General features: G+C 36.6%; 1 protein-coding gene across 1 annotated transcript in view; it reads right to left on the reverse strand.

Moving 5' to 3' along the window:
* Nucleotides 1-154: 154 nt before the first annotated feature.
* Nucleotides 155-27,657, reverse strand: part of LOC124160869 (YTH domain-containing family protein 2) — a 31,889-nt gene continuing 4,386 nt past the window's right edge. The window contains exon 5 of the mRNA XM_046536976.1: nucleotides 155-4,824. Within this exon, the coding sequence (XP_046392932.1) occupies nucleotides 4,750-4,824 (75 nt within the window). The 3' untranslated portion in view covers nucleotides 155-4,749. The remainder of the gene's footprint in view (nucleotides 4,825-27,657) is intronic.

A 27,657-nucleotide genomic window follows, 5' to 3' on the forward strand; every position in this document is an offset into this window, starting at 1 on the left:
CTGCCCCCAACCGTTGGCTTTATTTGTTGCGGGCCACCGCCACTAACGACAGACAACATGGATTTACGATCTCTTAATAACTTCTATTGACAGAACACCAATGAGGCAATATTAATATAAAAGGGCCATTCTACACATAATTGAAACAACAGTATAATTTTCTAATTGATGCTTTATTCAGCTATCAACAGTTTCCCACTAGTCGGATCTGCTGAACTTGGTCCATTTTTCTACATCCTTGAAAATTTGATACACACAGGTTTCCATCTAGTAACATACCCATGTAGGGAACTCTGGTTTAACAATATCATACAGTAACATAAAAAAGCATAACAAGCCATACTCATTTGCCACTGAGAAAACCCTCCTGAAATAAAACAATAAGTAACATTTTAAACAAGAAAAAATTCTGAATAGATGAATAACATTGGGTCATTGATCACCTCTTAACTGAGGAGTACAAAATTTAAGCGGACATCACTTTCAAAATTGATATTATCATCAATATGCACACCAACTAATATTTCAAAAAAAAAATCAAAATTTAGGCTCACTTGAACACACACAGGCTCTCTTTCTCATCACATTATCAAAACAGTAAAAATCAGCTGTTAGCATAGTCAGATTAATATACACTATGACCAGTGGTCATTGAACACCAAGAAATCATACAGTTTAGAAATTTTGATTCTAATAATGTTCTGCAACACCAAACAGATATCTGGTTGCATTGAATATTTTGTTATGACTTACACTGACATTACAACTGAAATATAATTCACAACTTTATGGATGTATGAAAAAATGGACCATATTTAGCACTCCCACACACTCCAATCAGAATCATTTTTTTCACATTTACAAACCCCTGGCTTCCCAGTAAGGGCAGAGGAGTAATAATTGCATTCTACTACATTTAATATCCCTTGAACCCCACAACAGACAAGACTGAAACCATAATTGGTACCCAAACACTGTAACAAAAGAATATTAATTTGCCCCCAGTGAGATGTACGATCTAGTCGTACTCTGCGTCTGCAAGTTTGCATTCCACCATTCAAATGCCAAAGCCAGCTACAAGCATTTCTTCTAACGAAGTCCTTACTGAAAGTCCCGCGTAGATATCGATGGCACACCCACAATCACTCACTCACAACTATGCACCTCCTCAATGAAAGATAATCCACTTGTTACTAAATCATTCTGTTCTTTCTCCAAACTTTGTCAAAAAAGAAGTGTGTATTGTGTATTCACAGTTTTTTACTCAATCCTTATGATGCTAAAATAATTTATTGCAGTCACTTTCATTTGTCCAAAAATGTTTTATATGAACGGCATTGACTTTTTGCTTTTATATCAATAAATAGATTCATATTCAACTCTAAGGAAAAACAACAAAAGTAACAATTGCATCCAAAGTTCCTCTGCATTCCATAACAAGGGAAAAATTATAATTCTCAACACGGGGAGTCCTTCACTTGGGCTGCTTGGTATTGAAAAAAGTTTCTCTGTACAGATCAGCAACAAGTACTCAAAGCGTTATAAAGGAATATTTTCAAATGTTCATGTTTTTGCTACATCTTTTCAAATAAAAGTCTCACTTTCGAAAATTCTTGTTGGCTACACCCAAGTGTAAGAGTACATAATGAGGGATGGAAGTGTAGAGAATAGGTCAGGGACAAGAGGGACGGATGGGGAAATCGAGAGGAAAACAAAGAGATAATTGTCACTGGGTTTAATTTCATTTTGACACCACATCACTTCTCACAATTGGCCCGAGCCAATGAATCCATCGACTATCGCATTTTTTTCAATGAATTTTACACTGCGACCTAAGGACCCCCTCCAAGAAGTTCACTGCAGACCACTCATTCAAGAAGATATGCCCTACTTCACTTGAATAATCACAATCGCCACCTCCCATCCCCCATCTGAATCACGAACACTTGGCCACAAACACACACAAATAGACACCTCAGGGTCCTTGATTCCACACACTTTATATCTTTCATTGCCATGAATATTTGCAGCAAGGGACCTCCTGTTAACCTTTACACGACAACGGACCGGACAAGTGGGATGTATTTAGTTGGTAGTACTAGAACTCAAAGTAGTAAATGGGTGAACTTTCACTTTCTCTCTAGGCATATTTTATTTGTATAGTTATATATTTATTTTATATATTTATTTATATATGTGTGTAGTCAAATACCATAACCATAGAAGAAGGTTCTTCAAAATTTCTCTACCTTTTTATTTTGAATATTTTCAATGGCATTTCTTTAAAATCCACGGTCAATGAAAAAGATGCATTACACACGATAGAGGGGAGAAATATGAAGCCTAAACAAGCATGCAACACACATGAAAATGGGGGAAGACAGTGTGATAAAAGAGGATCTTGTAAAGGTATATCTTAGTGGCTCAATGAATCCGACAGCCAAGGGGTTTGTGAATCAGGCACATAGGATGAGGAGTGAGTTTAGGCTAAGTATACTCATTCGGGGGTGCAACAGAGTTAAATTCACCACCATTCCTCTACAATTAATATGGTCCGAAGTGGGCCTAGTGGGGCCAGGACAACATGACTGCCCAAATTAAAAACCGCAGTAGATCTCATGAGAGAACCAAACATCACACATAGAAACAGAGGTGACAGTTCCTTGGGGCAGATTATAGTCACATACACTTGATATTATATATCCCTATGCAGTTATTTTTTTAATCTATTAACACACGCACACACAGTCAATTTTTCCCCACTGATATTTTTAAACACCGATGGCCACCGATGATTAAAAAAAAGGCTGTTAGGATTTTACTATTTAAGGATAATTTGCTTTTTTTTCAATTATACATATATATATCTTCATGAAAGCAGCTACACTTTGAAATGCACACTTACACACACAAGTACGTATGCATGAGTGCACCCGAGCTGACACTTGGGCACCCATGTGTTCTCCCTCAAACTTTCCAAGAGTCCATTTGACCAGTGCAGCCAAGTCATCACCATCATCGCCACATCCTGACACCACATGATGCACCAAACCTAGGGAAAAAGGGGGAAATGAGGCGAAAGAGGAGGTGGGGGAAACATGGGGCACTCTGGTGGGAGGACATTCCATGGCTTCATGTTCGTGCAAGAGGGATTCCCAGGGGGAGACGGGGTGGTCAGTACTCTAGTTGCATGGTGACGTGTGGGGTAACAGAAGAAATTTACTCACTGCACTGCAACTCCACTCAAGGTGAAAACTAGTCTGCATGTTTAGTCATCCACTCGTTTTTTTTTTTTAATGGCTTAACTCCTTGGCAAAAAAATTGCCTCCACCACACTCACAGCACAAAGAAAATCTATCTTTAGACCCCCAAGCACAAGAGGTCAAAAGTCACAAGGTGGGAGGAGAGGGTAAGGGGGAAGAAAGAGGAATGCAAGAGAATGATGATTAGTTCTTGTGATGCGTTAGGGATGAGCCTTCCTGCTTGAGTTTCATTTTGGAGGCCTCTTGTCACAGCCTCCCCCTCCCGAGGCAGAAGCTCAAACTTTGTCAACATGTGCCCCTACTACACAGCACCACTCTGCAAGCACAACACTTTAAAAAAATGAAAAGAATGCTACCTGTGCCCGAGTTCACATGGCCTTTTTTCATCAAGAAATGTTTTCCAGAGGGTGGGATAATTTTTTCCATGGAACTAGGAATTAAGTCTTTCATCACCATTCATTTCATCTTTGGAAAGGAAAATAAAATTCTTTTGTGGATGAATAGCTGGAAAACGATCATAAGTTTAACTGAATCAGTCACTGGGAACCTATACCTTTAGCATTGTGCACTGTGATACACAATGCAAATTTTTTTTGATCGATCCATTATCGTCGGCTATTCTCACCAATTCCAGAGAACTAATGAAAGACAGGCAAAAGTGCCCAGGCATGACTGGATAGCCATAAGACTTTGGGGGAAATATCACGCTCCAGATCAATCACAACCACTAGAAGGCCCAAGAAAATCACCTAATTCCACAAGTCTGCACAAGTTTAAAGGGAGGGGGCGGAGTTTATAACTGCAGAGCAGGTCATCAGGAAGGGAATGGGTAAGGATAGGACGCTCTAAGGGATGTGGGAGGAGTAGGATTTTTGGAGTGACTAATTCACAACTCTTGATCCCTGCCGTTGATAATCACATGCTTGCTAGTTTTTAGGGACTCAACCGCATTCAAGGGCATGACTAAAATACCATCACTGGCAATGACAATCTTGCACCATGGGAAATAGATCAGCACAAAACCTTAAACTTTCCAAGCTCTTCTAAGTCCTCATTCTTTGGAAATGAAATTTACCATACTGCCTTCAGGAGACGTAACTGAAGACGAGTAGAACGGACGATGATAGTGTGCACTGCACAACGAGCGAGAAGGGTCTCTGTGAGTGTGGTGTGTTCATACGTGTGTGTGATGCTCATTGCAGCACAAATAGTATGTGTATGTGTGTGGGTGTGTATTGTGTAAAGTCACAAAGTACTTTTTTTCCCTTAACATGATATATATATTCATATGTATTTATATATATTATGTATATGCAGCCACTAAAGAGAAGAGAAACGAAAAAAATATATTTATGCATATATGTAAACTATATGGGGACAGACAAGGGGGTGATTAAAAAAATGTAAAGAGAGAAAAGTTTCTCAGATCCCCCCGGCGACTCTGCAACAATAGGGGATGAAGACATTGCTCTCCTCCCCCTCCGCCTTAGTTCCTACTTCCCCGGCCACCGCGACCTCCACGGCCTCCACCTCCAGTTCCCCCACCACCAGCCTCTCGATCCTGAAACAGCCCCAAAGGAAATAATGTCAGCCAGTCTCTCACAAATGGGATCAAAAGAGCTTGGGAATGCATTAAATAGGACTGGCAAAAAAAATTGACAGAAAAGACTGCAATTTTAAAATATAAATACATGCTTACATACATTTAAATGTTGTCACAACATCATTACATTGACTGAAGCATGGGTAGCCAATTAAAATCATTTTAGAGAGGAAAATTTGATTCACTTACATATGTTCTAATTCAATATGACATGAAGTAACATGTGGCTAGAAACACAAGCTCACACACACAGACATTTTAAGAATAATATGATGATAAGAAAGTTATACAAACATGTAATCATCAAGTAAGAACATTAGACACTATACATACGAAAATAGCAAAATGAGTTTCCAAGGGATATTATATCCCTCAGAAATAACAACGTTTTTCAGGAATTGAGGTAAGTTTTGTGCATCAATGCTTGCTTTAGGCAGCCGTTGCATAGCTGCTTCAAGCAAGGTTAGTTTTACTGCACTTTGAAATAATCAACTGTCTGCAAAGTTCAGAGCCCTGTGCAAAACCAGAAATAGTCTTTTTCACCATTAATCTCCTATTTTAATTTGGTAGTTGCACAACCAGCATAAGCAAATTCTATACTAACTAAATTAATCAGAGCCTCCTAATTTTCTTCACCATACAGTCTTCATAGAAATTAACAGTAAGATTTCAAACAGGCTAAACAATCGCCACAATATATTACATCATCAGTGTTGAAGTTAATAGTAATTCAACGTCTATGAGGGGTTTTAAAGTGTCTGAGCTCCATATTTACTGTTCCTAGAGGGTGACAGTATGGGTTCCTTTAAACATCTTTACGTTGTCTTCTTATGTCTCTTCATGATAACATCATCTGTAATATACCACTGAAGCTAGTTAACTTATCGTAGCTATAAATACAACAGGATATAACACAAACTTGTTTAAAAAATGTTTAGTGACTATGCTATGAGTACATATATTTTGTAGATAGAGAGTGATTATTTACATAGAAAAAATACAACTAACATAGAAAAAATACAACTAACCCAATACTTTTACTTGATCACAACTTCATGACCTATTCTTATTGCCAACAGGAATTATGAAATAAAATCATTCCATCATTCTTACACTCAGTTAAATCTAGTATGACAATTCACTTTTCAATAGTTTCCACTGAAGGAATAACGCAAACTTAGGTAGAAAGGTCGGGTATAAAACAGATAATGCTTCTTCAAATGAAAATTCAAACAGCATTGTCATATCACAAACCTAACGACCACCTTCTAGGGGAAGCTTCACACAAATCCAGGTAATCAAGAATGAATTTTAATATATAATATCATGTTTCTATGCTACTTAATGTGATAGTTCCTAACTTTCAAGGTCACATTACATGTGGCATGTGCTTGCACAATCTAATGTAGGTGGGAGAGCACAAATTGGGTTGTGTAAAGTGGTGAATTGTAAGAGCGCATGCATGAATGTATAAATGCAAGATGGCAAAATAGCCTGTGTTTTATTATCTTAGTTGTGGGGGTTAGAAGCCATGGGGTACAAGTGATTTTATTTCGAAACAGAGTTAGCCACACAAATTGATAAAATAAATATGCAAAGACTTGGTTGCCAAGGGAAATGAGGGATTCTCTGATCTGAGCTGACATTGAGTGGAAAATCAAATGCTCTACTAAATATGTATCTAGTTAACCTCATTTGTTTTCTTTACCTAATTTCTATGCCTAACTCTGTTAAAAAAATCCCTTGTACCCCTTTACTTCTTACCTTCTCGCATTTATTGATACATTCACACAATTGCCAACCAGATTGAGGAAAAATTCAGTTGTGAGTTGTGCAATTATATGCCCAGAGTAAAATAGCCTTTACATAGACTAAGCATTTTCATTGATAAAACTCTTGCAAAAACAGTAAATCAAGGCAATAATTTTTGGTTGTATCAACAGAAAATTTGACGGCATTTCGAATATTTGGTCTGCTATTTAGTTATCCTTCATCTCTATCACCTGGTTAAAATCTTTATATCATACCAGAAGTGACCATGATTAAAAATTAACAAGGTTTTTTGCATATAAGGGTTTAATATACTGAGGTTTCCACAAAATATATCTGTCATTGGACCACTGAATCGAAATAGAGACACAGCAGCAGATAAATCAAGGGTAAAGACCTTCAAAATCTGGTGCTACAGAAGAATGATAAGGATCAAATGGATCGACCAAAATTAGTAATGAGGAAGTTCTGAGACAAGTAGGAGAGAAGAGAAGCTTCATGAAAACCTTAATAGGAAGATGGAACAACCTGATTGGCCATATCTTGAGACATGATGGCCTGATGAAGACAATCGTAACGGGACAAGTGGATGGCAAGAACGGAAAATGAAGACCCATAAAAAATATATGGAACAAAAGAAGGATGTGAAAGAGAAGGAAGATTTAGGTGTGAAAAGATTAGCTGATAGGAGAATGGGATGCTCTCTAAAAATTAAAAAAGTAATTTTTTTACATGTCTAGATAAGTAAGTTAAAGTTATTAATGTAAGCAAAATATGACATAATTCTCAATATTCTTGTAGTTACAGAGCTTCAAAGCTCACGAAAATTACTAAATTCTTTCGCGCTACAAGAATGCCCTGTGATGTCTGAATGCCAGTAATAAATGACATTAACATGACAATAACAAAAAAGTAACAATGAAAACAAACATCATAACCTGAAGGGTGTGTCAACACAGTTATGAATGGTTTAAAAGTTATTACGGTGTGTGTATTGCACAACTTTTTGTACAACACAACTCAGACTTCGTACATATGCATTCTTGGAACATTCTGAAGGTGAATTAATGCAAGGCCCCTTATTTCTTCTCCAATAATGAATATATCTCAGCGTGGAGTTGATAAGCCACAAAATTGACATGCAACATAAATTAAATCCAATATCTCGTTACCTAGTAATCTAAAGCTTGGTTTGTATCTCATTTAACAACTGTCATTTACTCATTGCTTATTAAAAACTGGGACAAACAGTTAGCTGGCACCAAGTTAACATATCCACGGGCGATGGTTCATTTGGAGCGCAGGATTACTACGCAATTCTCAAAGAGGAATTTTACGAATAAGGCACAGGTTAGAGAAAAACTGCTTTCTCTGTAATTTTCAAAATGAAGCATATTCTTTCATCGTGTAACCATCCATTTTCAGTGAAAATCCCATTGAGTTAAGACCTGTGTCAAAGCAATCTTAGGAATGCTGACCCATGGTGATGATATTCTATCTTCTTTTAAATCATCATTTTCCGTGCATAAACAATAACAAAACTGATTATTTTTTAAAATGAAACATACCATCACACAAATTTTTTTGAGTAAAACACAAATTATCAGACCCATCAGAATTAACACATCCAATTGCACTATCTCTACCCACACCAAACAAACCTTTGGGTTAAAGAGAGTGAATGAGAAGACTAATAGAATAGCATTCAAAGCTCCTTCCTCAAAAATCACAAATAGGGTAGTTTTCTTAATCAAAGAAAATGAAAGGCATTGATTGCGATTCGTTACCCACCATTAGTGTATTCATAATGAAGACATTATTTGGTTTTTGAAATCCTTGTTTAGACGAATGTTAATGGCCAATTTTAACCTCCTTTGAAAAAGGCCAGATTGGCACCCGTGTGGTGCCACTCCACGTGACGTCACAGGGACCTAGATGCTATACGAGTAGTCAGGAGTTTTACATCGTCTGAGATTACCAATGCACACATGAGGCACAGAGCTCAGGGAAACATCTCTTAATAATCACCTATTAAAATGGCCTATGGTCGGAAAGTTTCCTTCGTTTGATAGGGTATTAGTAATCCTAATCTAAGCCAAGCACTACCTGCTAGCACTCTGCATCGTATTGGCACTCATAGCCTCGCACCAAGGTGGCCTCACACAGTGGCAGCCAGAACCAGAATGATGTCACACGGACTTTTCCCAGCATTCATACTAAGCCGTCGCGTCTCGCCAGGTTGAAAATTTTCACTTTTCATCTAATCGCGAAAAGTAGATAGCGTGATTTAAAAATCTAAAAGCGTGAAATACATACTCGAGGAGTTATATCTTTCGATTTAGGCAATTAAAATAAATAAGAAACCAACCTATTCTCCACTCCAATTAACAGGAACTCATTAAGGGATGCCCAACAACGTTCATAATGACTACTCATTTAAGTATACCAGAACTAACCACAGTGAAAACTTTACATATGTCACCCGCAATGCACAAATAGTGCGAAATTTCCTCAGAGAAAAAAATCATTCACCTTGATAGGGATTCAATTCTCCCAATTTTCAGTCGAGTGCTTTAGCCAGCAAAGCTACCAATGCATCTCTCCACACTGTGGAAATAGATTATCATTAATTTACGCAGAGGGGAAAGATGTCTTGGTAGCTTAACTGGCTAAAGCACTTGACTGGAAATTGGGAGATCCAGGTACAAATCCCATTCGAGGCAAATAATATTTCTATGGAATTTTGCACTACTCTTTTACACTTCTTTCTACAGTAGTCAACTGATTACAGCTAGTTAAGTCCATCTTCTGTAAAAACTATCTTACTCAGATTAAAACCACTTTCATTTTCAAATGAGACAATATTTTAAAATGGAAATAGAAAAAATTAATATTACTTAATAAATGATTATTAAGATCATATAACTGTAAATAGATATTTTAAATTGTTGGATGCGAATGTGAGAATCGGATCAGAACCATGATATATTTTGCTAGTGAATGATTTAGCTTCACTGATTCCATTTTTCAGTGTTAAGAAAAGATGAAAAGCAAATATTTATTACTCACATGAGCAGTAGCATTCCCAAGGGAAATGAGAAAACCAATGCAAGAGTAAGGTGAAAATTAAGTGCCTAATAGCCTAGAGGTTTACTTCCAGCATGAAATGTGGATATTTTTATATGTAAGAGCTCTTACTAATAAACCTTAGGAACTACAAAAAAATTTTGCTGCTCAGAAGCTTCTGCTGTATTCCTAACATACGAAAAAGCAATCTAGCAAATTATTGACAGATATAAAACAATTTTGCTGAAGTTGCCTCAGATAGAATGCTTATTCTCGGCAAATAACTATAATTTTGTCAAATTAAATAAAATAATTTTAATATTGCATTTATAGGAATAACGCGGTCGTAAAATCAATAACTATCATGACATGATACAATGAGAAGACATTACTGTACATGTTCCATTAATATTCAACAAAAAACATAACTTTCTAATTACATTATAAAATACCATTGGTGAACATGAAAATAAATATGCATTCAGGTAACATGAACATTTAAGAGAATATAAATGTACAGCGGAATCTTAATTTATGGTTTTAAGGGAACAAAATTTTAAACAATAAATGTTAAACAAAACCAAGGGAATCCTTGTCTTTTTTTAGGTTTTAGGGTCTGTGTTGATTAGAACAGTTTCCAATTCATAAAATAATATAACTTTTAGTATCTAAAAGGCATCATGTGACACAATAAAATTTTTTATTACTTTATTGTGCTCTTCTCAAACGTCAGAAAACAGATAAAAAATGGAAGATAAAATTAATTGTGAAAAGCCATTTTTGTGGATGATATTTTCAAGACAATTAAAACATTAATGACATTAAAAACATTCCCACTTGGAATGTTATAGTGCATAGTTGTCAATATCAATAATTCTATTTTTTTAATTTCTCAAAGTAATATCTGTTTCATTCTAATAACAGAGGGAGGTTTTCTAGAATTTTACCGGCTTGAGGTTTTTTTGTCTCCCCAGCAATTGCTGAACAAATGAGCCATTAAAAAGCCTCCTGTAAGCAGATTTTGGCATCCAAGATCATCACATTAAGAGAATCTCATAGAATCTTATATCTAGTATTCATGTAAATTGATGACGATTCAACAAGATATAAACTCCACCATTTCCACGGGCTAGCCCCAATTCTGCAGGACAATGGGCCTGGGAGAAAGTGCTCACACAGCACACTGATCAAAACTAACTTCCTTTATTCCACTGTGGATTTTAATGAAATATGGTTGGACCTTGAATAATTACTAGATTAACTCTGATAGTGAAAAGGTTTTACCTTCGAGAGAACTGGATTAAATTTGAAAATTTGTAAGTGCCTTCAGAGTTTGGCAATTACCTCAGTGTTTTGTTGTCGAAGTCAAACACAAAGTAATTCCTGCCATATTTTTGTAATTTTCCACACCCATCTATTTAACTGTGAGTATGTAATGATTTTTCCTTTAATGAGCGATTACCATATTTTCTGGTAAATAACATGCACCTACTAGATAACACGCATTTCAAAAACTTCTTTGTGATATATGTATTGATAATGTGCATTTCAAATTTGTACTATTTTTCATATTATTATTATAATTACAGTAGTGCTTTAAATATCGTTATGTTGCTGTTTAAGCCGCAGCGAAATCATCATAGCTACCTACCTTTCTATAGACAAATGAACTAGAAAATAAACAATTTTGAAAGTAGTATCGAAGGTATTTCAATAGTACCTAATTATATTTATTATTGTATGGCCATGGAAGAAAGGAAAGCAACAACACGCAAATCGTACACGGCTCATTTAAGGTGGAAGTTATTCAGTTTGCAAAAGTTAATGGAAATCGTGTAGCAGGCAGAAAATTCAATGTAAATGAAGCTAGTGTGAGAGAGTGGCGAAAGAATGAGAAGGTTTTTAAACCTTAACCTGCTCCCATCGTCTATTGACGATTTGAACTATGCTTCTACTCTCCTGCGTCCATAGGTGCTTAGAAGTTCTTTCTTTGACAAGTAGATGTCATGCGGACATCTTTTACTCCTCTTTTTATTTTCACTGCCCTTCAGTAGCCGCCAGGAACACTCAGTAGCCTATTTCAGCTTATTTGCACAGTCAAAGGGTTAAGATACTGCATAATTGAAAACGAGCCATACGCTACAGAAAGTGTTTCTGGCCAACACTCGAAAAAGAACTTTAGGACTGGATTATTCTTGAACGATCAAGAGGAATAAGACTCTCAATAACTAGAATTTTACTTCAAGCAAAGCAAATTGCACAAGAGAAAAACATCATTGACTTCAAAGCAAATCCCTCTTGGAGATTCCAGTTCATGATGAGGAATAATTTAAGTGTTCGTGCCTCGACAAGCATTGTTCAGAAAGAAGGGGCAGCCTTGATTTGGGACGAGGGTTTTTCCTGTGAGGATAGGTATCTGACCAGCCAGGGGAGGGCGGGGTTAAAGTGGGTGAGGAGACGAGAGCTAAAGAAGGTGGCGGTGTTGTTCTTTAGCTCTCGTCTCCTCATCCACTTTAACCCCACCCTCCCCTGGCTGGTCAGATACCTATCCTCACAGGAAAAACCCTCGTCCCAAATCAAGGCTGCCCCTTCTCCCTTCTTCCCCCCCCTCTCCCTCTTTCAGTCCGTGCTTAACCCTCACCCCCGCCTTCCCACTAGTCCTTTTCCTTTCCGACAGATGTCCTCACAGTCACTGGTGCACTTTGTGTATAAATGTATGATGCATGCAGGTTCAGTCACCTGACGATGTAACTAAGTTACGAAACCCGGGTCGTGCCCTTAATTAAACAACAGTGAACCTTACAAAGTTTTATTTCCTTAATTCCAATAATGTCAGATGGTTCCAAGATATCTCCTATGGTGATATTTAAAGAGGAAAACCATTCCATAGGGGCATTTTTCAAAAGACCTTATTGTTACCGCAGATGGATAAATGAAGAATTGATGAAGATCTGGTTGGATAATGTTTGGAAAAAAAGTAAACATGCTTTCTTCAGCCCCAAATCTGTTTTAATTACGGATGCATGTCGAGCCCATTTAGGGCCCAAAGTAAAGAAATTGGTCAACAAATATTCCAAGGTAGCAATTATACCTGGTGGTCTGACGAAGAAACTTCAACCCCTTGATTTCACGGTGAATAAATCCTTGACATCATAACTTCGAGCTAAGTGGGAGGAATGGATGATTGCAGGTGTCTATGAACATACAAACTCTGGGAAGATCCAGATCGTCCATCTTATGAGGAAATATGCAAATGGATTTTGGAAAGCTGGAATTCTGTGACAGCAAATTGCGTCCAAAGAGGTTTTCATAAATCATTTGGGGATTTGCAGGTTACAGAAGCAACAGACTCGGCAAACGATGAAGCTACTGAGGAAAGCAATGTTGCTGATCTTCCAGTGGAAATACTTTGAACTATGGATTCGTTCCAGTGCGACTCGGGAGATGAGTTAGATAGAAGATTTATGTTTGCAAATTAGATAGAAGATTTATGTTTGCAAGTTATAATGTAATTCTTGTATTAATTACTTGTAAAATTGCCCTAGTAAGTGAGTATACACTCTGTATTGTCTGTGGTATATAACTAGAATTGTTAAGTCATTTGCTTCAGAGTTCAATATTCAATTAAACTAAATTTTCCGTTGTATATCATGCACTATTATTTTTATAATTTTTCTATATTTTGTATAGATAACACGTGGGTTATCTACCAGAAAATACAGTAATTTGAAGTCATGGACGGTGACTCAGTCATCAAAACTTTAATTGTCATTCTCTAGTGACAACAATAGCAGCAGATAAATATCCTTTGATCAAAACCAACTCCAATATATATCCTCGTGACTTTAAATGCAATCTGCAGTGCCTACTTTACGATGTTGCATGATATTGTTCTGTTGAAAAGAATACTCTCGCTCACCATCAAAGACATGCCAGAAGAAACACTTCTTCGGTTCTTTCATGGGTCCCCCGTGAAAACTGATCATGGAGGGGATTAAAGGAAGGACTTTTGAGTGAACTGCCCAAAAAAAATTGAGCCTCCTCTTTTAAAAATGGAAATTAGAAGACTAAATAAATATTTGGTTAACAATGGACTGGTCAACAAGGGTAGAGTTGAAACGTACACAGTCACTCATAAAAAACATTCTCAGAAAACCATCATAGTAACTACCCTCGGAAAATAACTTATGTCATTATTCATCACGCAATATTCAAAATCAAATTCAAGAAGGGTAAGGTAGTCTCCTAGTATTTAGCACGAATAAATCAAATTTACTACAAGAAAAGCCCAGAGTGATGATAGGGTAGTGAAATATAACATGAAAACAATTCACCAAGCTCGCTAGTCTAAGGTCCTGGGCCTCTATTCACAGCAGTATTACATGGTAATTCGATAAACTCAGACGAAAATATCATGCCAATATCCTTATTAATGGGAAGAAATTCAAATATTTGGATAATTACTTGTGTGAACATATCCAGTTTTTTTAAATCTAGGCTTTGAGAGGACAATAAAATTAATATGCCCATAAACGATGTAAGCTTCTACAGACTTCTGCAAGCATTACTACCTACTTCTTTTGCAAATCACATCACTGATGAAGAGGATCAAAATGCGACTATATACTTCCTTATTTCATTCTAAAGAGCTAGAAAATCCACTCCAAGGGTAAAGAAATTATTGCGTCCATCAGAATTCTTTGAGGTAAAGAGGTTTGTTCTACTGAGGATGAAAATGTATTGTTCTTATGAGAGGAAAATCAGAACATTTATTTTTTGTAAGAAGGAAATTCGTTCTATAGAGGTTTGTCCTGAAAAGGTTTGACTGTTCAGTGCCTTTCAGCTACGTGGGCAACTGTATATTTCCCACACTTCCACTATGTGGACTGACTGAAGAATGTTGCAAATTTCATAATGCTGCAAGCTCAGGTAGTTTTTACATCATTATACTGGTGAATCCCTGTTTGATGCAAGTTTCACAGTGCACAATGAAGGACTTAGATAATGGTATGCCATCCAATATTACACAATCCTCAAAAATAAAATTTGTTCACACAATTCAAATTAAAGGAGCTAATGGGTACTCAGCCCTTTCATGTCCTCAAGCTTCAAGAGAGCAGATGACATTTAAAAATGACTGGGAAAAGATAGCCCATGATGACCACTCTGAAAGACCTTCATCAACCAAAAGTGAGGAAAATATCACCAATGGGCAAAATTTGGTGTAAACAGATTGGTGAGTGGCAAATGCAAGATCGCAGATATTTGAAAACCTCCGTGCAAACAAAATAATTGAGAAGATTGAGGAGGGGGTTCATCCCTAAAAGAAGGGATATTTCTAACACCTGGATGCCCCACCAATGCGATGCTCTCACCTACACTGCTTTCCATGTTCAAAAGTTTCTACTGCCAGATACTTCTGATTTAAAAGTAATTTCTGATTTTGGCGAGAAAGCACGCACTCTGACAAATTAGTTGCTTTCCAGACAAATTGGGCACCATTGAGAGCTCATAGAAGATTTTAAAATATGTTTTAGGAGCCCCCATACCAATGATCACTCGAAGGATTCCTTTCTCTGGCGAGAAAAATACCAGAGTTATGAAATTAAGAGGATCATTAACAACTATTGTTCCGCAATACCTGTGTATAGTCAATACATATTGAGCTTGAGCAATTAATTAACTACCAAATTCTCTGCTGATGTAATACAGCCATTTATTGTGCTACAGAAACTATAATCACCAATGTACTTCGTAACTAATCCTTATAATTGCCTTAATATTACCTAAAAGAAAGAAACAGGTATAACAAACTAACAGTGGTGCAATATCTACCCAGAATTCATTAGCCTCAACTAGGAGACTCTGAGTTTTGTTCTCCTCCAAATGAATAACACTCATGAAATTTATTCTAAACTTAGATTATAGGTATGCTGTGTGAGAGAAGTTGGTGAACAAGACTCAGATGAGTATTACACAAGAATGGAGACCAATTAAGATTTGTTTCATGAAAACCATGATGAGTTACACAAAATTCAGTTAGAATTGTACTTTTGGCCCTTCACCATTGCTACACACTCAAATATGATCTAGTATTCATAGCCTAACACAAAATTGCCTAACAAAGTTTTTGCTTTAACAGAAATGGGTCTCAAGATTGCTCCATACTTCAAGCAATCTTCCTGCAATATCTCCAAAAAGGAACTAGCCATAACTCTCTGGTTGCCTCATCATAAGCATGGGAAAAGCATAGAAGGACACGATTTGTCATAATTTATTCATGAAATAATAGATTCTACAAAAGATAATTATTTAATATCTTGGATTTTCGATCATTGTCCCAAATCAACTGTATTGATGCTCACATACGTAAAATAGCTCCAAGAAAAGTAAGCCTTTGACGCACAAAGCGTAAAATTTACTGCCTGACATACATCTCTCACTTAAAATGAAATTCTTTTAACACGAAACTTTTTAGGAGCATATATAGCATAAAGCGAGGGATACTTTTACATACTATTTTGCGATATACAATAATATAAAGCAATGAAAATTTTTGAAATAAGGAGTAACTAGCAAATCTAGAATCTTGATCTAGGATTCTGGGAAACTACCATCAACTCAGAGCTTTAACTTATCTTATACTCCCAATGGAATTCTTCTACACTTTAAAATACTCAAGGATGCAGATCCATTGCTGGCTAGCCAGTGTTTTCTTCCTAAATATTGTTCAACACAAACTACTTAAATTTCAGTATTTGTAAAGGTCTTTATGTAACCAGAACCTGGTCATCTAGCTACTTTCAAGCTGTATTGAAGAAATGAACATTGTCTTTATCATGATCAATCACACACATTTCGCCACATCAAATTCCAAATCAAACAATCATGTAAATTCTACAATCTAGTAGTTATAAGTTTTACAAATTAAATTGCAAGCAAAAAATGTAACAGGTAACTTTTATAGAATTAATTTTATTAAAAAAATAATAAATTCAAGGCAAATTTGGTCACAATTATACACAAAGTCATGTCACCAGAATATGGGTGCTTTTTAGGCTTGCAACTAACACAGTTATTCTTTCTAATCTACTTATCAGTAGTTATTAAGATTCAAGTGCCATAATATGCTAAATCTGTAATTGGAACATATCCATACCTAAAATTGATTCACCACCATGAATTTTATCACTCTCCCTTCACATGCTTACAACACGAGGTAATTTTAGACGTGATTGTAGAACACACTCAGAGAAGACCGAGTCCCACTGACATGTGAAGTTCATGCATTCAGGGAAGGAGTGCATGTTACTTTCCTCCAGCCACCCAGCACCACAAGTATAGTGGTTTCAGGTTTCATAAGCTTCACTCAAGATTTCAATTCGAGGCTCTGCAGTCAACAGACAAAAGCTTCACCAAGCTCCCTATTAATTTTGATGGAGCGTAAAATTGTAACATTAAACCACTTACCTTAACAGTAGGTTACATAACATTATAGATACATATAAACAAGCGGCACATATGGAGTGAAATTACTCAACCAACAAAATGTAAAACATGTCTGGTTCCCATACAAACACAATCAGCTGCAAAAGAGTTGAATTATTTATACTGCAGTGATGAACATAGCATATAATTATCAGTCAATTCATCAAGGACTAACGTTAACTGTGATGCTGCAGTAATAACCATTTAAAACAAATGAAATCCTTAGTAAATTTACATTAAAATTGAAATTGAGAGGATTCAGCAACCGCAGTTTATTGCATTGTACGGTAAACCATAAAACTTGAGTAAACTACACCAAACTGAAATGTCATTACAATCATCAGTCATGACGTTCTTCACATAAAGACAACCATTAAGTATAAGACACTGATGGAAATTGGAATACCACCACATGTAGCCTCAAACAGAATAGCCAACGGGGACACTCAAAGAAATTCATAGAAAAACTATGCAGAAGTTGATACATAAGTAATGGAGGGATTGTAAAATTCTAGATTCAAAAAACCAAATCAAACTAAGCCACAGGAAGAGAATATAAAAACAGCTTAAGGAAAATAATTCATAACAAATAATTTTCATCGGAGTGATTGAAAAGTTTTGCTTTCATAGACGGTACCTTTAAATTATAAACATCATATCAATTGAAAGGTACACATAAAAATTATATTTAATTCAAAGTAAAATTTTGCAAATCAAACCTTTTTTATTATTACAGCCAATAGGACCACTATCATTCTACTAATGCTTAATGATTCCAGCTACAACATTTATTTACTAATAACTAAAGATAGTATTTTCAATGTGCTCAAGTTAATACAAACCAAACATCAGTTTAAGGTCTAACATACATTTGTATTTTAGAAGGAAGTTTACTTTTATACATACATATATGTCAACATGGGAGCATGAAGAAACATGTTGATATTAAAAATTTCCCCGAAGTACAGAACAAAAATGGGACGAGGGCTTTTCATATGTATAGTAGAATCAGTGATAATGTGAAACGCATTTATACATGTTATTTTATCGCTTAACCAGGAACCTTCTCTAAAGATTTAAGAAGACTTGTTGAAGAGATGTCGAAAAGAAATAAAAGAGACAAAATTTCATAATGGACCATCAAAAATGAAGAAGTTTTTCCCACATTTCTCAATGATAGTGAAATTGTTCAACAGAATTAGTGTATTGTATCACAAAGATACTCCCAATCACTTTTCAAGTCTAGAACACACATTCAACATATTTACTCAAAAACTTGTTGGATGACTTGAGCCAAATCGCTTTTTTCTGTGAAGTTGTACAATTTACTCCACCCCCCTAAATATAAAAACACAATTATTTTCCTTCAGAAAAAAAACAAAACATTGAAAATCATGCATTCACAAAAGATTGCTTTGACAAATGAAGTTTTATCGTTTTTGAGAAGTGTTAAAATTAGTTTAAAAAAACCCTCTACCTAATACCCTGTTTTTAAAATATTTTCCCCCACGAACAAAATTCCTGGCTACCCCACTGAAACATAAGCACATAGTATGTATTTTATCCAGTAATTTTACATCGATTTCTATATTCTCGCTTAAAATGGTGAGTATGCCAAGCACTGTGATCTATTGTCTAAGGAGACATATTATCTATATATATAGCAACTGAAGCCTGAATCACACGATCATTTTATTTCACCCCAAAAGTGATCACTAGTGCGATCGCTTTTCGCAACGGAAAAAGTGATCGCTCTAGTGATCATTTTTCTTAATCACACGGTCCCTACCGTCGTCGGCTTTCGCATCACTTTCAACATCACAGCTCGTTGCCATGGGACACGCATAACAAAAATATACAGCGTGTTTGTTTATCTATGTCGTTCCCACGATTGCCAAATGTCGTGGTGCAATCGCTCCATACGGGCATGCATTCTGATTGGCTGATATGGGGTTTTAGTGATGGTTTTAGCAACGGAAAAAGCAACCGGACGAGTGATGAAAAATAGCGATGGGAATCCTCATCGCGATTGCAAAAAACAATTGCCAGCGATAATTATTTGCGAGCGATCACTCTAGTGATCGCAATAGTGATCACTTGGAAATTACGGATAAAATGATTGCGTGATTCAGGCTTCACACCATATTGTGAACAAAGAGTGTGTTCTGCATGGGTTAAATGCCGGGCCACTGTTAATCCAGCATTTCATTAGAGGCAGAAATGCCGTGTACAGGGATCTCAGCAAATTTTATTTTCTTGCTGTTTTAATAGCACACTTGCACAAAGCTATCTGCATTTATTACAGGAGAACCCGACTTAAAAGCAACCCAGATCAGGTGTTTCTGCCTTTGCCACCAACTACATCAACACCACCCTTGCCATGATCAGGTACGTTCTCATTGCTGCTCTCTACTCTTCCTTTTTAATTCCTCGCATTCACCGCTTTGTTTTTTTCCTCTCACAATGCTCGCCCTGTGACTCTGCTTCCATCTTTGCCATCTTCATCAATCCTGACATATGTTACAAGTAACAATTTCAGATCTCAACAATCATTCCGCTCCTATGCCCCACTTTCAAAATAAACATACCGAAGCGATGTGATAACAATGAAGGTGACGGTATTACGCGGCATGCCAAAGTCAACAATCGGCAAAAAATATATTACTCCGCTGTATAAACAAATAATTTACCAAGAACAATAAAACTGATGTAACATTATTACTCAAGGAACATATTATTAGACCAATTTACTGTACCAGTCGGGGGCAATGAAGTGCACGCACCAAAATTTGAAACTTGATCAATACCAAAGGTTAAAATGTCAGTCAGTGACAGCGCTTGGGAACAAAAACAGTGAATACTAAGGGATTTTTTTATTCTGATCTTTCATCCTTGGGACAGACTTGATTTGGATACGGAACAATTTATCTTCTGCATCCCTTGATTTTGGCCAGCGGAAAAGAATGTATGTCAATTATCACTGACTGACACCAAAACGAGGCACTGTTGCATTACATTCCTCTGCATTAACATGTGACTTTCAAGTATTGATTAAATGGAGTGGTAAGTCACAGTCATGATTGGGAAGGATGGTTACCTGGAAATTTTCATGGAAAAATCGTTTCTTAGCTGCGAAATCTTCAGTAATAGAATGGCTCTGTAAGCGGAATCATTTACTCCTATGAAACGACAACTCAATTCCGTGGCGTTTTCGTAAAAAATGGTTGGAGTATGGGGAGAAACAAGTACGGATTATTAAAATTTGGAATATTTACTCCATGTCAGGACTTTGAATGGTCCATTTATCTCAAATTGAATTTTTGAACCCTAGTATGACGGTTACATAGAAACACTCGAAATTTTACAGATAGTAAGCACCCAAAGTATGATTTTAGATACATTCACTCCAATTGACAGAGCCAAGCATGTGACAGCATAAAATATTGCATAAATGAAGGGAATAATAATTCGAGAGAATATGCAAGAATGACATAAACTAATATTTTTTGGCCCACAAATCAAATTAAATTAAATAAATTTCCAGCGATTGAATATTTTTTGGCATTGCTTGAGTCTTGATATGACCAGGTGTTATGCCCTACAACCGGGTAGAATATTTGATCAAAATATTCTTAATGGAATATATCACAATAGACATGTTGTGTACGCAATTCTCAAACACCTATGCCTATATGTACCTGGTAAGACCTGGGCTTGAAATTACAGTTACATGAGATAGCGCAGTACATCAAAATTATGAGAAAAGAATTCAAAACCAAGTATGTTAACTTTTTGTGAGTACATAAAGCCAACCACTCCAGTCAAAATCTTTTGCATATTTTTTATGCTTTAAAAAAATCATTGAGGAAACTAACAATTTGCTATACATAGCAAATCCATACGGAGGATATATCTAAAACTTCAAAAACAAAGGCACAATATGAGACCTCGCTGGTACATAATTGGAGGGAAGAGGTAGGTAATATTTAAATCCTAAGGTGAATAAAGGTAAGAGTAGGTAGGTCATGAGAATGACCTTCTTTTGAATAGGGAGGATAAATTTAAAGGAGAGACTGTATTACAAGATGGTCACGACAGAAATTTGCCACCTTCGTGTACGGCTCATGGCTTGGGACACATTCATCATCACTATCAACATCTCTTTACTTGAAGAGATGCCAATTGTTATGATTTCCATACGATCTCTAAATATATGCTAAAACTATCAGTAATCACTTTTGGAACATAAAGCAATATGAATTTCAAGCCTTGAAGCATTTTTCTGAGCATAGAATTTCAAGAACAGATTTCTGTATCGAACATATTCAAAATTAACAATTTTTTAGGCTTCAGTGTGAGAATTATTACCTTTTTTGAATCATTAATACATCAGTAATGGGATAATATTTGCATGAGTAGTGAATTTACAGCAAATTTGGCTTCCAAAAGGTAAAATTTTGGGTATCATGCAGGTGGTTCACCTTTGAAATTCGTTGACCATTCTCATTCATCAAAAAACCACAAAATTCTTTAGTTAAACATTTAAATTCATAAATACAGGGCTGAAAGTTAGAACTGCCATTGGTTATTGCCGAAATGTGCTTAAAAATTCAGGCTCAGCCAATAAGAATTGCCAAGGTTAAGCATGAGTGCCAGAAGACTAAAAGACACAATGAATCCAAAAGGGAGCTCTTTGAAAGATACATGACGAAGCAAGGTGCACAATTCTACAGGGATTGGAATCGAAGATGAGACATGGATCAGTGGAAGGACATGTTAAGGAATACCATTATTTATTCTAATGACAAAGATGGGCCGTGCAAATCTCGTAAAGCCACATTACCCGAGGCTGACAAAAGGGTATGGGACGCCTTCTTGAAAGGCCTCACGGGAGAGGTAGAGCATCAGTGCCACCACGAAGCACTACGGACCCTTGACTGAATGGTGCACAACACTTTTCATGCGGAAGCTGTGGTGACGAAGATGATGTTACAATCATCACCCCCAGTATTTTGAGCACCGACAGAGATGAAATGTTTCAATTATGGCCAGGTTGGACACTTGCACACACTGAGTGCATGATTGCAAGAGGAGAGATTGCCAAAAGGTCAATTTTGCCTTCTAATGTAGCTGATGACGACGATGACATGGATGCCAGATGCCTTCTAACTTCACGATCCCAAGGACTGTATGTGATGTAGCAGAAGAAGATGGTCAGTGGGATATGCAGGCTTAAGGGTCGCCTACTAAAAGATAGAGGAGCTGTAGGGTCATTGCTACTGAGGAGCATTGGTGGATGTGATAGACTCAGATGGTCCGGCCCAGATAACATCAAAGGGGGATTTCAGGGAAATTTTTGTGGATACATGGACACAAAGAGGACCCACTGCAGAGAGATAATTAATTATGAGTACCCTTTGTAGGTACAGGTAGTGGAAATGGTAGCAAGGTTCCCACTCTAACTAAATTATAGAATTATAGAAACAGCCCTGCGTAGAGGGGAGGATGGTATCACTGGGTTAGACTTTCTCAATAAATACAGTGGTGTTTTTGATGTTGGGAATCATATATTGTACCTAATAAAAATTGCAATCTGATTGATGAACATTGGAAGTTTACAGAACAAGGGAAATGTGAATCTGCCTCTGGATACACAACCATCCGTAAAAGGAGGAAAGGGAGAAGCCATTGCCAATGAGGGTCCAGCATTCCAGGCTTCCTTTCCATGACACTTTGATACCACCATAGTCTAGTAGAATCCTATGGGTAGCCCAAGAATGCAGTTAAAGCAAAGGAACTTCCCAGGTAGAGCCTACATTGGATATTGGAAAAACTATTATGTGGCAAGGTGTCCATGCACCGTTGGTGAAGAACGAAGTGTCACAGTACAAGTACACAACAATCTTTGGAAACAAATAAATAGTGCCGCACAAGGGAACCAACCTGGGAAAGTCCTGCATGATTAATTTCAGCAAGGATGAAGAAATCAAAAAAAAAGAAGAGGGAAATCAGAGCCATAACATGTGATGACAGTGGGGATCCAAAATAGTTGCAAAAAAATCAGCAACTTTGAGCACAAGAGAAATGGAAGTAACATTACCACTTTTCGAAGAATAGAATGAGTTTTTAACGAGGACCAACAGATTTTGACAGGTGGGCATTAAGAATAGAGGAACTAGGACAATGCGAATCACCAACAGTTAATGCAATGCATTTCAGCCCCATGATCGTAGGTGTTATAATTGCTGGAATGTGTTTTAATGGAAAAATGGAATGGGTCAAAACTAAATCTCAGGTGTGAAATAGGGCACCATAGAACAAAATTATCAACACTAGAAATGTGCTCACCCCCTTGTATGAAAATAACTAAGACATAGGACAGGATTAAATAATATAAAACGGATAAATAGTAAGTGAGGGATAGAATAATCAAAAACTAAGCAGAAAAAGAATGATTGGTAAACATAAGTGCAGTTGATAAGTATTCTCGTAAATACCAGTTCAAACCTCTGAGACTGAACTTGGGTAACCTACAATCAAGATGGTGAAAATTATTTTTTGTTGCTTCTGTTTTGTCTTTGATTTATTATACTCTTAAACAAAATGTTGCACACACCTAATGGACTCAAGACATGAAAGAGAGACAGAAAGATGATTATCTATCATTTCTGGAAACTGAAGCATTACCTCATTTCTTAGAAAATTCCTTACACTATCTTACGTTTCGAAGAAAATTACTTTGCTTTTCTTCCAACCATATAATGGAATTCTACAAAGTTAAGGCCTCAACAATTCAGTGCATCATATATTTCCATGATTGGGCATCTATATAGCAGGCAATAATCCATGCTCTCTTATATTTAAAAATTATAAAGTAAATATTTTCCGAGATATGGAAAACATACACAAAGCAATCAGTCAAGTAATACAATTTAAATAATAAATAATGCATCATCATTAAGGTTACTTATTCAATACGCACAACCTGATGGTTGTGTATGTGTAACATATAATTCATGAACTTAAGCACTTCACATGTTACTATCTGAAACAATAAATCACAACTAAAAAGGAAAAATATCACTAACTACATTACTATCACACATACTTTGCTCTCAGAACCTATAAATGGCAAACTGTCAACTGACACGACACACAATTGAACTACATGTATCAATCTATAACTTATATTCATCCGAGTCATTTAACAATGGCAGTAGATCAAATGTCAGCAATCCCCAGGCCACTAAATCATTGGATAAAACAATTACGATAACGAATATATATTCCACTAAGACTTAGAATCCTTGACACTAAGGATGATCTGCAATTGGGATATTTACCCTGAATGCTGTGCCTAATGATAACATCCTGAGGATAGCCAGAATGAATTTCTATCTTGTTTCCTGTATTTTTTTTTAAGGTGACACTTCATTGCAGTAAAAGATGGATTAAGCTATACCACAAAATCAGTAGAATGAAGTCATACAGTGAAATTCTCAATCTCCGGAATATCCTGCTTCAAACTTCTGAAATATCCACCCAGTACACAAACCATGAAAGCCCCTTCAAAGAAATACCTCATTTAAACAATTTGAACAGTATGTAAATGGAAAATAAGTTACTAAAACAAAGTAAATTAATCAAGAGTCAAATTATTCAAGCTGGGTAACAAAGGAATAAGCAATCCACAATGATGACAATTATTCAGACATCAAAAAGCAAGACTGATGCCTTTTGCAGCCATCGAATTCCAATAAAGCTGACATGAGAGCAAACATGCACAATTGCAACCACAGCTGATAGCACACAACCAATTTTGACACTGCAATGAATTAAATTATGGACACAAAAGAAAATGAAACCCATTGACTAGATCTGGATCATCTGACCAAGAATTTTGGTTCTTGTGAGAACCACTCAATGACTCAGAAGTCAGAAATTACACATTATCATGGCACATCCTGTCAGGGGAGGATTCTCGGGAGGAGGGGGGATGAGTAGGAGGGATATGAAGCATCACAGGTTCGTCAACCCCCCCGGCCAAATTTTATGAAAATTTTGTAATAGGGTAGTTTCCTTCATCAAAGAAAACGAAAGGCATCGATTGCGATTCGTTACCCACCATTAGTGCATTCATAATATACAAATTATTTCGTTTTAGAAATACTGGTTTAGACGAATGGCAATGGTCCATTTTTATCCTCATTTGAAAAGGGCCAGATTGGCACCCATGCGATGCCACTCCATGTGACGTCACAGGGACCTTGTTTCTATACGAGTAGTCCGGAGTTTTACATCGTCTGAGGTTACCAATGCATGCATGAGGCACAGAGCTCAGGGAAACATGTCTTAATACAGGCATCCCCCGAGTTACGTATGTCTCGACTTACGTAAATCCGTACTTACGTAAGCGATAACCGTATTTCAAATGATTACGTTAATTTTCGAATGTGAGCACGAAGAAGTAGATATTCGCTCGTACAACCTATGGTAGAAAAAATATCGAATAGTTATAGAGTTTTCCAAGTGCTAAAAATAACAAAGTGACCCATTTTTGTCATTCCTCGAAGGAAATTTCATTAATTTCTGTAGAAAAATCGCTTATAAATCCCAAGTCAGCAATCAACGTGAAAATTTGCAGTTCTAGCGATGGATGTGGTGGCGTATGTGGTTGCACTCATTCCTGTACGATACAACTTGATATACAGCAATCTCTGAAGCGCCAACGCAAAGGTTCGACTTACGTAAATTTTGACTTACGCATAGTCTGCCGGAACGCATCTCTTACGTAACTCGGGGGATGCCTGTAATCACTTATTAAAACTGGCTAAGGTCCGAAAGTTTTCCTCGTTTGATAAGGTATAAATAATCCTTATTTAAGCCAAGCACTACCAGCCAGCAGGGTACTCAGCTACCCGCTAGCACCCTGCGTCGTATCAGCGCTAAGCCTTGCTTCAAGGTCACCTCACAGGGCGGCAGCGGGAGCCAGACGGAGAGATTTCCCGGCAATCATACTTACGCGTCGCGTTTTCGCACGCTTGAAATTTTTCACTTTTCATTTAATCGCGAAAAATAGATATCTTAATTTAAAAATCTAAAAGTGTGAAATACGTACTCCAGGAGTAATAATCTTTCGAGTTAGGCAATAAAAAAATAATAGGAACCACCCTATTGGTTTAATAGTTTTCGCATCCTTGTAAATGAGTAAAGGGAGAGTATATGCAGATGCATGGTTACAAGTCCTAAATCTGAGAGTAGTTTGAGCTGTACTTAGCATAGAGCATAGCACTATGTAATGTAAAAAATGCCCCTCTCTTCCAGGCAGTATCCCATACTCTCTGAACCAAGGTCACGGCCCCTCCCCCAAATTTGATGCAGAGTCTGCCCCCACCCAGTATAGTCTTAGATTTCACTACTACACAATCAATAGCAATTCTTTCAAAGGATATTAACAATTCGTTGCAGTCGTGGTTACACTAGTTCATGCTTGCCCACAGACTTCTAATAACAATTTAACTAACTATTGATTGCACACACCTTAAAAATTAAATATTCTAAGCATTTTTCCATAAGCATAACTGAATTAGCAGCAGATACAGAATACTTTAAGAGAGGACAAAAGCAAGTGGGGGATGGACCAACAAACTGGGAATCACACAAAATCTGATGTCATCAGAGTGGGAGAATGCAGGAGACAACAAAAAATACAACAAAACGAAAACTAAGTTTTCTTGAAAACACTCACTAACACATTAATAAAATGTATCACCTATTACTATTTTCTGAGGGTCATTTCGTATATCCCATTTTTTCATTACAATATTTGTGAATTTTCAGTGCAAAATTTTATCGGGTATAAATTCTTTTCCTCAGGGGACACAGGCATTTTCAAGAGGGACCCATGGGGAGGGGGAAAGTCAGAATTTCAATCAGAAAAAATAGGACTGACAGTAGGAGAGGGGGAAAGTCCCCTATACTATCTCAGTGAATCAACTCCTACTCATCACTATGACATCACCAATAAAGTAACTACATAATTATGCATGGCAGCCAAAGTTATTTTATTGACTGACAGCAAATTTCAAGTAGCAACAACAAATGTGGTGAAGTGAGGAAAGACCACAGGGGTAGTGTACCCACAGCTACACATTTAGTATTAAACGTCAAATTTGTTTTTCATTTTCATGTTTTTAGAGCTTAAATACTACAAATTTTTAACATAGAATTGATCTTATATTAAATGAATCCCAAGGATCCACCCAATTCCTTACACTACCAAACTGAAAACGGAAAGATTAGCACACTTGTGTTGAATTGAGAATTATTCTAATGAGCTACACAAAAGGAGAGCAAGGAAAATCAATTACTAATAGTAACAAGATCAAAAGAAAACAACAAACAGAGGAAAAGACGTGAGAACACATAAGTACACACATTAATGTATATGGGGGTCATTAACCCAGC

The sequence above is a fragment of the Ischnura elegans genome, chromosome 6 (assembly GCF_921293095.1).
Source record: "Ischnura elegans chromosome 6, ioIscEleg1.1, whole genome shotgun sequence".
Taxonomy (NCBI): Eukaryota; Metazoa; Arthropoda; class Insecta; order Odonata; family Coenagrionidae; genus Ischnura; species Ischnura elegans.